General features: G+C 39.4%; 1 protein-coding gene across 4 annotated transcripts in view; it reads left to right on the plus strand.

Moving 5' to 3' along the window:
- MICU2 (mitochondrial calcium uptake 2) overlaps nt 1-13265 on the plus strand; it is a 254652-nt gene that overhangs the window by 76343 nt on the left and 165044 nt on the right. The window contains exon 1 of one of the 4 annotated variants that reach the window (XM_064275345.1): nt 10274-11823. The exons of the other annotated variants lie outside the window; for them this stretch is intronic. Within the exon in view, the coding sequence (XP_064131415.1) occupies nt 11730-11823 (94 nt within the window). The 5' untranslated portion in view covers nt 10274-11729. Of the gene's footprint in view, nt 1-10273; nt 11824-13265 lie in introns of those variants that run through there. 4 annotated transcript variants of the gene reach the window in all.

Genomic DNA, 13265 nt, shown 5'->3' on the forward strand with positions numbered 1-13265 from the left:
TCTACCTCAGAGGGGTATTGTAAGGAGTCAGTAATATGATACACGTAAAATCTGAGTGCCTGGTACTTAGGAAGCTCTGAACTTTTAGCTGTTTTATGTCATTGTTACTCTTAATAGGGAAAATGCAAAATGATTAACAGTTATATCAAGATTCACTAATTATGAGGGATTTTAGCACTTTTTTCTGTATCATTTTAAAGATTTTGCAATGAACATTATTGTTATAATTGCCTCCCCCACCCCATGAGTATTTTTAAGTGTAACTCAGCTTAGTTTCATGGTAAAACTGCAAACCAAAAGTTTTTGAATTTAGGTGGCTTTGGAAAATCAGAAGTGTCTAGGCTGAGATAGCTCTTACTCAGAACTGTCCCCTAAATCACAGCAAGCAGATCTTTGTAGCGTCTGTTGTGCAGCTTAATAATACTTGTGGGAAAAATAAGACAGTGCTGCCCCATCCTCTAAAAATACCTCATCCTCCCGTTGTTGGACTTTGATTTTAACTTAATTTCTTGAAAATTTTTTCCCATATCTGATATAAATTCCCTTAGGAATAAAGTCACGTCTTAGCTTTTATTTTTTAACGTGTTAATCAGATCAGATATATGATTTCCAAATATGTTCTATCATTCTGTGGGTTGTCTTTTCACTTTCTTGATAAGTGTTCTTTGGCACAGAGAGTTTTTTTATTTTGATGAAGTCCAGTTTATCAGTTTTTTCCTTTGGTTGCTTGTGCTTTAGGGGTCATATCTAATCAAAATCATGAAGGTTTACCCCTGTGTTTTCTCCTTCTAAGAGTTTTTTTCTTTCCCTTTTTTTAAATTGTGTTCTAGGTGAAAGTTTACAGGACGAATTAGCTTCTTATTCAAAAATTTATACACAAAATTTTTTGTGTTATTGGTTGCAATCCCTGCAATGTGTCAGCACTCTCTCCTTTTCCCTTTAGACCCTGGGATCCACATGTGTATTTCTCCACTTTTCGTGTCCCTTCCTGCCTTCCCATCTTTGCTTTTGGGCAGGTGTTGCCCGTTAGGTCTCCCATACTTGATTGAGCTAAGAATTAGCACGTTCCTCATGTGTGTTACTGTTTGTGTTATAGGCTTGTCTTATCTTTGGCTGAAAGGTGGACTTCAGGAGTGGCTTCAGTTCTGAGTTAGTGAGGTGTCAGGGGGCTATAGTCCCAGGGATTCCTCCAGTCTCTGTCAGACCAGTAAGTCTGGTCTTTCTTTGTGATTTTGAATTTAGTTCTACATTTTTCTCCCGCTTTGTACCCTTTATTGTAATCCCTGTCAGAGCAGCTGGTGGTGGTAGCCAGGCACCATCTATTCCTTCTAGGCTCAGGCTGATGGAGGCTGTGGTTCATATGGTCCATTAGTGTGTTGGACTGATATTTTCCTTGCACCTTTGGTTTTCTTCATTCTCCTTTGCTCTGAACTTGATGGGACCGATGGACATATTTTAGATGGCGGCTCACAAGCTTTTTTTTTTTTTTAATTAAAGCTTTACAGAACAATATAATTTCTCATTAAACAGTTAGTATACGTATTGTTTTATGACATTGGTTCACAGCCCCACAACGTGTTAACACTCTCCCTTCTCAACCTTGGGTTCCCTATTACCAGTTTTCCTGTCCCCTTCTCACTTTTAGTTATTGCCTCTGGGCTGATGTGTGCCTTTAGTCTCATTTTGTTTCATGGGCCTGTCTCATCTTTGGTTGAAGGGTAAACTTCGGGAGTGACTTCATTACTGAGCTAAAAGGGCCTCCAGAGGTCATAATCTTGGAGTTTCTCCAGTCTCTGTCAAGACAGTAAGTCTGGTCTTTTTTTTTTTTTTGGTTAGAATTTTGCTCTAAATTTTTCTCCAGCTTTGTCCAGGACTCCCTATTGTGTTTGATACCTGTCAGAGCAGTCAGTGCTGGTAGCCAGGTGACCATCTAGTTGTACTGAACTCAGTCTGATGGAGGCCATGGTAAATGTAGTCCATTAGCCCTTTGGACTAATCTTTTTCTTATTTTTCTTCATTCTTCCTTGCTGTTGAAGGTTGAGACCAGTGGAATATCTTAGATGGCCGCTCACAGGCTTTTAAGACCCCAGACACTACTCATCAAAGTAGGATAAAGAAGATTTTCTTTATAAACTATATTATGCCAGTTGAGCTAGATGTTCCCCAAGACTATGCCATAGCCCTCAGCCCAGCAATGCAATTCTTCTGGGAGTTTGGATGTATCTATGGAGCTTCCATGACCTTGCCTTATACAAGTTGTACTGGCTTCCCCAGTACTGTATACTGTCTTACCTTTCACCAAAGTTACCACTTATCTACTGTCAATTTAGGGTTTTTCCATCTCACTTTTCCCCTCCCTCATAATCATGAAAAATTGTTTCTTTTTGTGTGTAAACCTTTTCATGAGTTTTTACAGTAGTGGTCTCATACAGTATTTGTCCTTTTGTGATTGACTTATTTCACTCAGCATAATGCCCTCCAGATTCACCCATGTTCTGAGATGCTTCACAGATTCATCATTGTTCTTTATCTTTGCATAATACTTCATTGTGTAAATGTACCGGTTTGTTTATCCATTCATATGTTGATGGGCATCTAGTTTGTTTCCACCTCTTTGCTATTGTGAACAATGCTGCAAAGAACATGGGTATACATATATCTATTCATGTGATGGCTCTTATTTCTTTAGGATATATTCCTAGGAATGGGATTACTGGGTCATTGGTATTTCTTCTATTTCTAGCTTTCTAAGGAAGTGCCATATCATTTTCTAAAATGGTCGCATCAGTTTGCATTCCCACCAGCAGGCATAATAGTTCTGATCTCCCTGGAGCTTCTCCAACATTTGTTATTTCCTGGTTTTTTTTTGTTTGTTTGTTTGTTTTTCTTTTGTGCCAGTAATGCTCGGGTGAGATGGTGGTTTTCATTTACATTTCTCTAATAGCTAGTGATCATGAGCATTTCCTCATGTGTCTGTTAGCTGCTTTAATGTCTTCTTTGGTGAAGTGTCTGTTCGTTTCTTTTGCCCGTTTTTTAATTGGATTGTCTTTTTTTGTAGAGGTGTTGAATTTTCCCATAGATTTTAGAGATTAGACCTTTGTCTGATTTATAATAGCCAAACGTTTTTTCTCAGTCTGCAGGATCTCTTTTTACTCTTTTGATGAAGTCTTTTGATGAGCCTAAGTGTTTAATTTTTAGAAGATTCCGGTTATTTAGCTTATCTTCTGGAGTTTGTGTTATTTATGGTATCCCATTAATGCCGTGTATTAGGGCCTCTAGAGTTGATCCTATTTTTTCTTCTATGAATTTCATAATTTTTGGTTTTATATTTAGGTCTTTGATCCATTTTGAATTAGTTTTTGTGTATGGTATGAGGTGTGGGTCCTGTTTTATTTTTCTGCAGATGAACATCCAGTTTTGCCAACACCATTTGTTAAAAAGACTGTCATTTCCCCATTTGATGGACTTTGGGCCTTTGTCGAAGATCAGGTGACCGTAGGTGGATGGATTTACACCTGGCTTCTCAATTCTGTTCCATTGTTCGATATATCTGTTGTTGTACCAGTACCGGGCTGTTTTGACTACTGTAGCTGTATAGTAGATTCTGAGGTCAGGTAGTGTGAGTCCTCCCACTTTATTCTTCTTCTTCTTCAACAGTGTTTTCCTTATCCAGAGCTTCTTTAGTTTCCATATAATGATTAGTTTTTCCATCTCTTCAAAGGATGTTGTTGGTGTTTGGATCGGGATTGCATTGTATTTGTAAATTGCTTTGGGTACAATTGTCATTTTCACAGTGTTCAGTCTACCTATCCATGAGCATTGTATGTTTTTCCATTTATGTAGATCTTGGTTTCTTGTAGTAGTGTTTTGTAGTTTTTTTTATATAGGTCTTTTACATCCCTGGTTAGATTTATTCCTAAGCATTTTTTTTTAGGGGCTTTTATAAATGGTATTGTTTTTGTGATATCCTTTTCATCGTTCTCTTTATTGTTGTATAGGAGTCCAACTGGTTTTTCTATGTTTATCTTGTATCCTGTGGCTCTGCTGGATCTTTCTGTTAGTTCCAGTAGTTTTCTTGGGGAGTCCTTTGGATTTTCTATGTGTAGTATCATATCATCTGCAAATGTGGACAGTTTAACTTCTTCATTACCAATTTGGATGCCCTTTATTTCTTTTTCTTGCCTAATTACTCTAGCTAGGACTTCCAACACAATGTTAAATAAGAGTGGTAATAAAGGGCATCCTTGTCTTGTTCCTGTTCACGAGGGGAATGTTTTCAGCCTCTTTCCATTAAGAATGATGTTGTTTATTGGTGTTGTGTAACCCAACCCTATAGATGCCCTTTATTTTGTTGAGAAATTTCCCTCTCTATCTATTTTAATGAGAGTTTTTATCAGGAATTGGTGTTGGAGTTTGTCGAATACCTTTTCTGCATTGATTGAGATGATCATGTGATTCTTTCCTTTTATTTATGTGGTGGATTACGTTGATTGATTTTCTAATGTTGATCCATCCTTTCATACCTGGTATGAATCCCAGTTGGTCGTAGTGTATTATTTTTTTTTAATATGATGCTGAATTCTGTTGGCTAGAATTTTGTTGAGAATTGCTGCATCTATATTCATGAAAGATACTGGTCTGTAATTTTCTTTTTCTGTGGTGTCTTTGCCTGGTTTTTGTATCAGTGTTATGCTGGCTTCATAGAATGAATTCAGAAGTATCGCTTCCTTTTCAATGTTCTGAAATAGTACTAGGGTATGTTCTTCTCTGAATGTTCGGTAGAATTCTCCAGGGCTTCTTTTTTTTTTTTTTTTTTCTTTTGGGGGTAGTTTTTTAAAATTACTTTTTCAGTCTCTTCTTAGGTCTGTTCAGATTTTCAACATCATTTTGTGTTAGTTTGGGTAGGTAGTGTGTTTTTAGAAATTTGTCCATTTCCTCTAGGTGTTCAAATTTGTTGGAGTATGGTTTTTCACAATGCTCTTTATGATCCTTTTTATTTCAGTTGGGTCTGTTGTAATGTCCCCCATTTCATTTCTTCTTTGGGTTGTTTGTATTCTCTCCTGTTTTTTGTCAATGTGGCCAGTAGTTTGTCAATTTTTGTTTATCCTTTCAAAGAACCAACTTTTGGTTTTGTTGATTCTGTTGTTTTTTCATTCCCTATTTCATTTATTTCTGCTCTGATTTTTATTATTTCCTTTCTTCTAGTATCCAAGAGCTTCTTTTGCTCTTCTCTTTCTCTTTGAGTTTTGTAGCTAATGTTTTAATTTTTGTCCCTTTCTTTTCTGATGCGTGCACCTGTTGCTATAAATTGACCTCTGAGGGCTGCCTTTGCTGTGTCCCAAAAGTTTTGGTATGATGTGTTTTCATTCTGGGTTGATTCTAGGAATTTTTTTATTCCATCTCTGATTTCTTCTATTACCCAGTGGTTTTTAAGCAAGGTGTTATTCAGTTCCCATGTAATTGATTTTTTTTCCTTACTCTCCATGTTGTTAATTTCTACCTTGATGATGTAGTCAGAGAGGATACTTTGTATTATCTCAGTGTTTTGGATCTTGTTGAGGGTTGTTCTGTGGCCTAAGATGTGGTCTATTCTGGAGAATGTTCCATTTGCATTGGAAAAGAATGTGTACTTTGTAGCTGTTGGAGGAGTGTTCTGTATATGTCTACGAGGTCAAGGTGATTGTGCCCTTTAGCTCTTCTGTATCTTTGTTGAGTTTCTTTCTAGATGTTCTGTCCTTTACCGAGAGTGGCATGTTGAAGTCTCCTACTATTATTGTGAAACTGTTAGTTTCTCTTTTCAGTGCGTTAGTTTGTTTTATATATTTTGGAGCCCTGTCATTGGGTGCATAGATGTTTATTATGGTTATGTCTTCACAATGGATCATCCCTTTAATCATTATATAGTGCCCTTCTTTGTCTTTTATAGTGGATTTTGTTTTAAAGTCTATTTTATCTGAGATTAGTATTGCTGCTTCTGCTCTTTTTTTCATAGCTATTTGCTTGATATATATTTTTTCCATCCTTTGACTTTTAATAAATTTACATCTTTGTTTCTGAGATGTGTTTCTTGTAGACAGCATATTCATGGATCCTGTTTTTTATCCATTCTGTCACTCTCCCTCTTTGTATGGGTGCATTTAGACCATTTACATTCAGTGTAATTATTGATAGGTGTGAGTTTATTACTGTCATTTTGTAGTTTTTTTTTTTCAGTGCTGACATTTTCTTTGTTCCTCTTACTCTCCTGTGCTGAATTCCTTTTGTTTGTGGATTTTTTTATTTTCATTTCTTTTGTTTTTGTAGATTTTCTCTTCACTGAGACTTTATGTTTTTCTCTATTTTGATGAGTAGGTTTGTTAACTTCCTTTGTAGTTACCTTGAAATTTACCCGTATCTTCCTGGATTTGAACAAGTCTATTATTATTTGGTATTGCCTTGCCTTCCACTTCATTAAAAGCTCTATGCCTAGATGGTTTATTCCTTCTTTTACTGTTCTGACGTTGTCATTTACAGATTAACCTCTCTGGTTCCCTGTTGTAATTCTTTTCGTCTTTTCGTTTTGGATAGTCCCTGACAGTTCATTTCCTAGATTGGTATCTGGCTGGTACGATCTTGTTTCCTAGATTCAGGCTGTGGTCTGATGTTTGTTTTCAAACTGAAGGACTCCCTTTCATAATTCTTGTAAGTTTGGTTTAGTTTTCACATATTCCCTTAATTTCTGTTTATCTGGAAATGTCCTAATTTTGCCATCATATTTGGATGAGAGTTTTGTAGGATATGATATTCTTGGTTGCTAATTTTTTCTTTCAAGGTTTTATATATGTCATCCCATTGTCTCCTTGCCTGCATGGTTTCTGCCAAATAATCAGAGCTGAGTCTTACTGTTTCCCCTCTGTATGTGACTTTTTGTTTTTCTGGAGCTGCTCTCAGGACTCTGTCTTTGGTTTTAGCAGAGTATGATAATGATATGTCTTGGTGATTTTCTTTTGGAGTCATCCTATATGGGGTTCGTTGAGCTTTTTGGTTGGTCAGCATTTCATCTTTCATGTTATTAGGGAAGGTTTATGTCAGCAATTCTTCAATGATCCTCTCTGTGTTTTCCATTTTCTTTTCCTGTTCTGGAACTCCGGTCACTAGTAAATTTTTGCTTTTGATTGTATCCCACATAATTCTCAGGAATTCTTCACGTTTCTTTATTCTTTTTTGCGATTTTTCCTCCTGTAAAGTTGCATCCAAGTGTTTGTCTTCAATTTTGCTGATCCTGTATTCCATTGTTTCAAACCTGCTCTTCGTCCCTTCTATGACACTGTCCATTTCTGAAATCTTATTTATCTTTTAGATTTCTAATTGTTGTTTTTGTATGATATCTAGTTGTTTGGCATTTTGCTCCTGTATTATTTTCCTGAATTCTTCCTTTTTTTTTTTTTTTTGGTAGTATTTTCCATGAATATGTCTTCCTTTTCCATGAATTTATCTATTTTGTCCTCATTTTTGTCTACTTTTTGCTTCACCTCTTTGAATAGCACTGAATATTAGAGATTTGAATTCCCTATCAGGTAGTTCTAGTGCCCTTTCTTCTACTGGAAAGTCATTTCGTGTTTTATTTTGGATGCCTACTGAAACCATCCTGTCCTGGTTTTTTTTTTTTATATGTTTTGATATTGTCTGCTGTCTTCAAGACATTCGGTAATTTTCTTCGTTTATTGATTGGAGATTTGTTTGTTTAGTCCTGCTTTTTTTTTTTCCTTTGGTTATGCCTGAGCAGGTGGGCTGTGTGTTCTTTGTTGTTTGCTCATCTGTGGGCATGATATTTTCACCTCCTTGTCCAGTGGGCCGGGCCAGTTGCTCAACTTTGGTGCAGCAGGGCAGGTCCAGCTGAAGGGGAGGAATCAGGATGGGTTGTTTGTGACACGTGCTGGAGCCATCAAAGTGGGCCAGGGATCAGTGCAGGGCAGGTTCTGGTAAGCCGTGCCTTTGCTGCTCATGGCTGTGATGTTCAGTGCAAGAGGCAGGTAGGTAGGAAAGAGAGGGGAGGTTGTGATGTCTGGAGCTAGGATAAGTATGGGAAAGAAAAGAGAGAGGAGAGAGAAACAAACAAAAAGAGTGCTAAAGGAGCTTGCCATTGGAGTAGAGAGACAAGAAACCAAGAAATGGAGGAAAACAGAAAGGAAAAAGAGAAAAAGAAAGAAAAACAAAGACCAGGGAAGGGGCTCCCAGGCTGCAAAAAGAAAAAGAAAACAAACGAAACTAAACTAAAAGGAAATGCTCCCAGGGATCCCACTGGAGCAGCTGTGGCAACTGGGAAAGGGACTCCCAAGCCTCAAAAAGGAAAAGAAAACAAAATAAAAAACAACAACAACAACAAAAGGCCTTGGGTATCCCACCAGCATGGCAGTGTGGTTCAGGGAAGCAGTTCCCCAGCTGAACAGCACTGCACAGCCTTTCAAGACGAAGCAAAGCTGGCACTTGGAGCCAGGTGTTTGAGAAAAAGGAAGGGAGAAGGGATGGTGAAGGGCAGGGAGGAAACCAAAAGAAGCCGAAAAAAGCAACACTAGCAACAAACAAATGACACTGATAGAGCCGGACAGTGTGGGCAGTGTGAATCCAAGCAGCAATGGACCCTGCTCTTCCTCGCCATCCAAGTGTTTGTAGCCAGCTAGGAAACCGCAGAGGCTGAGAAGGGAAGGGGGGAGAGAGATGGGGTGTGGGAAAGTATGTGTCACTGGTTACTGGGTGCTCCGTCTACTGCCGGGAGCTCCGTGAAGCTGCTCTCCCTTATTCCCTGTCTGCCGATCTCTGACAGGAGTCCAAGATGGCCAATCTGTGCTGTGTCAGCTGATACAGACCTCCGCACGTATCTCTCCTTGCTGTCTGTTCTCTGTCAGTTTTTTATCCGATTCGGTGGTTGGCTGAGTTCTTTATCTCTTCATTTGAAGCTTAGGGTTCCAGGACTGACATTTGGATCTGTTTTACTTAGTTTTTTGGGTCTTTGCTGTGGAGGAATGGCTTGGTGCTTCTGTCTACAGCACCATGTTGGCTCTGCCTCCTCTTCTAAGAGTTTTACAGTTTTAGCTCTTACATTTAGGTCTTTTTCTTTTGAGTTAGCGTCTAGAGAAACAAAACCAGTGAATTATGTGTGTGTGTATACATATATCCCTTTCAAGAACTATGTATCCCATCAAATTTTTATTTCTCTGGAGTTCTTTGGAAAGAGGGTAGCTCAATTTTAACACGTTTAGCCTCAAGGTGGGAGCCTTTTGAAATGCTTGGAACTCTAAAATCCTGAGTGGGAGCCTCATTTGCCTGTAGATTGAGTGTTCTCTTAGGTGATGCCTCCCAGATGTATGACTTTTCTAAATTTTGACAGGTTTGCTTTTATTTCTGTGAGATAAGCCACCTCACTATGTTTCCCAGTTAGTATGTTCTTGTGAGAATCTACTTATCATGAGAATAAACTGCTGCTTTTTTTTTTAGTCTTCATTCAGTCAAAATGGCCATTTTATCCTTTATGCCATTCAGTTTCCAGGCGTTACTGACTCCTTTCTTTTCCAGCTTCTGAATAGTAAATAGTGCCTTCCAATGAGGAATAATTCATTGCAGTATACTTTTCAAGAGATTGGAACTCCTATAAGTTATTCTTACCCTGCATTCAATCTTAGGGCCCACTCATTGCCTCCACGTGTAGCAGGTGGAATGCACCACTGTGAGCAGTTCTACAGTATTCCAGGGTAGCTGTTTCTGCTTCTTAGCTGTCAGTACTGCTTTTGTTGTAATGGAGAATACATGTTGTTGTTGTTGTTAGGTGCCGTCGAGTCGGTTCCGACTCATAGCAACCCTATGCACAACAGAACAAAACACTGCCCAGTCCTGGGCCATCCTTAACAAGCGTTGTTATGGCTTGAGCTCCTTGTTGCAGCCACTGTGTCAATCCACCTTGATGAGGATCTTCCTCTTTTCCGCTGACCCAGTACTCTGCCAAGCATGATGTCCTTCTCCAGGGACTGATCCCTCCTGACAACGTGTCCAAAGTATGTAAGACGCAGCCTCGCCATCCTTGCCTCTAAGGAGCATTCTGGCCGCACTTCTTCCAGGACACATTTGTTCATTCTTTTGGCAGTCTGTGGTATATTCAATATTCTTCGCCAACACCACAATTCAAAGGCATCAATTCTTCTTCAGTCTTCCTTATTCATTGTCCAGCTTTCACATGCATATGATGCGATTGAAAATACCGTGGCTTGGGTAAGGCGCACCTTAGTCCTCAGAGTGACATCTTTGCTCTTCAGCACTTTGAAGAGGTCCTCTGCAGCAGATTTAGCCAATGCAATGCGTCTTTTGGTTTCTTGACTGCTGCTTCCATGGCTGTTGATTGTGGATCCAAGTAAAATGAAATCCTTGACAACTTCAATCTTTTCTGCGTTTATCATGATGTTGCTCATTGGTCCAGTTGTGAGGATTTTTGTTTTCTTTATGTTCAGGTGCTGTGGTCTTTGATCTTCATTAGTAAGTGCTTCAAGTCCTCTTCACTTTCAGCAAGCAAGGTTGTGTCATCTGCATAATGCAGGTTGTTAATGAGTCTTCCTCCAATCCTGATGCCCCGTTCTTCTTCATATAGTGCAGTTTCTCATATTATTTGTTCAGCATACAGATTAAATAGGTATGGTGAAAGAATACAACTGTGACGCACACCTTTCCTGACTTTAAACCAATCAGTGTCCCCTTGTTCTGTCCGAACAACTGCCTCTTGATCTATGTAAAGGTTCCTCATGAGCACAATTAAGTGTTCCAGAATTCCCATTCTTCCCAGTGTTATCCATAGTTTGTTATGATCCACACAGTCGAATGCCTTTGCATAGTCAATAAAAGACAGGTAAACATCCTTCTGGTATTCTGTGCTTTCAGCCAGGATCCATCTGATATCAGCATGATATCCCTGGTTCCACGTCCTCTCCTGAAACGGGCCTGAATCTCTGGCGGTTCCCTGTCGATATACTGCCGCAGCCGCTTTTGAATGATCTTCAGCAAAATTTTGCTTGCGTGTGATATTAATGATATTGTTCTATAATTTCCACATTCGGTTGGGTCACCTTTGTTGGGAATAGGCATAAATATGGATCTCTTCCAGCCAGTTGGCCAAGAACCTGTCTTCCATATTTCTTGGCATAGACGAGTGAGCACCTCCAGCGTTGCATCTGTTTGTTGAAACATCTGAGTTGATATTCCATCAATTCCTGGAGCCTTGTTTTTCGCCAATGCCTTCAGAGCATCTTGGACCTCTTCCTTCAGTACCATTGGTTCCTGATCATATGCTACCTCTTGAAATGGTTGAACATTGACTAATTCTTTTTGGTATAATGACTCTGTGTATTCCTTCCATCTTCTTTTGATGCTTCCTGCGTCGTTTAATATTTTCCCCCATGGAATCCTTCACTATTGCACCTCGAGGCTTGAATTTTTTTTCTTCAGTTCTTTCAGCTTGAGAAACGCCGAGCGTGTTCTTCCCTTTTGGTTTTCCATCTCCAGCCCTTTGCACATGTCATTATAATACTTTACTTTGTCTTCTCCAGAGGCCCTTTGAAATCTTCTGTTCAGTTCTTTTACTTCATTAATTCTTCCTTTTGCTTTAGCTGCTTGACTCTCAAGAGCAAGTTTCAGAGTCTCCTCTGACATCCATCTTGGTCTTTTATTTTTTTTCCTGTCTTTTCAGTGACCTCTTGCTTTCTTCACGGATGATGTCCTTGATGTCATTCCACAACTCGTCTGGCCTGCGATCACTAGTGTTCGATGTGTCAAATCTGTTCTTCAGATGGTCTCTAAATTCAGGTGGGATATACTCAAGGTCATATTTTGATTCTCGTGGACTTGCTCTGATTTTCTTCAGTTTCAGCTTGAACTTGCATATGAGCAATTGATGGTCTATTCCACAGAGAATACATAGTAGTGGTAATTTTCATGAGATTTACATTCCCTTCATTTTATTTATTTGGTCTGTAAGTACTGCTTTTGCAGTAAGGAAGAATGCATTGTGTAGTAATTTTCCTGAGAGAAAAAAATCCTCTAGTTTTATTTATTTAGGCTGTAAGTACTACTTTTGCAGTAAGGAAAAATGCATTGTACCATGTTCTGAAAAGTTTCATGAAAAATAAGGCTAACAAGGAGACTTGGATAAAATGTATGTGCAGTAAAAAAAAAAAAAAATTTTTTTTAAGTCATTGCCAGGTGCCTTCATGTTTTACCTCATGTTTTGCAATTTTTCAAGAAATAAAATGAAAACAATTTTGTCATTGACTCATAGCAGGATTTATGTCATCCACTGTCTGGTGGGACATATGTGATCCCAGATAATGGTATCAAAATCTATAACTCATAACAGAAATTCTGAATTGGTCCTTTAATCAGCATGCCTTCATTAGGGAAAATACATAGTATCACCCAAAAAGTCAAAGGAGAAAATAATTCAGTTTTGAAAGGGATATATGGAGAGAGATTTACCTCAAGGAAATGGCTCACATTTGTAGAGGCTGACAAGTCCGTGGTTCAGGTGTCAGGCTGGAGGCTTCTCCTGACTCACGGCTGACAAACCCAAGATCAGCAGGTCAGACAGCAGGCCGCTAGTTCAGACACTGCAGAGGCTGAGGAATCAATCTGAAGTTAGTATGCACCTTACAGGGACTGGTCAATATGCTGTGCAGATGAAGTGACTATAGACTATGCAAATGAGAATACTATAGCCTACTATGCAAATGAAGTCTATCTGTGGCCTACCAAGAGGGGATTGGTGAATTTCTGGCCCTGGTGGGAGAACTGTGCCTTGAAATTGACAAGGAGTTTGTTTATATATGAAGCCAGTCCCAGAGGTTGGCAGGCAGAAGCAGAAGAAAGAGAGAGAGAAAGAGGGAGGGAGGGAGAGAGGGAGACAGAAGTGGCGAAGTGGCAAAGGACCTCCTAAAAGCTGTAACACAGGTCAAGGCTGTAACACTGAAGCCAGTGAAAGGCCCAGAAGGAGCCCAGCATCAGAGCCAGCGGCAATGAGCCCTTAATGAGGACTGTGGCAGGGTTGGTGGTGATGGCAGAAAACTGCTACACTGACTATGAGCTGAGTCAGTTAACAGCGGAGAGGTTGGTGGCAGGAAGGCTGAAGGTAGAGAGGCCTATACTGCGAGGGCAAATATGAGGCTTATCCTGAGGGGGCTAAGAGGATGCCTCTCCTGAGGAGTCTGAGCATGTCCTCGGGGGGCTCAGAGAAGCCTGTCCTCAGTGGGCCA

This window comes from Loxodonta africana, chromosome 23, assembly GCF_030014295.1.
Source record: "Loxodonta africana isolate mLoxAfr1 chromosome 23, mLoxAfr1.hap2, whole genome shotgun sequence".
In the NCBI taxonomy this organism is placed as follows: Eukaryota; Metazoa; Chordata; class Mammalia; order Proboscidea; family Elephantidae; genus Loxodonta; species Loxodonta africana.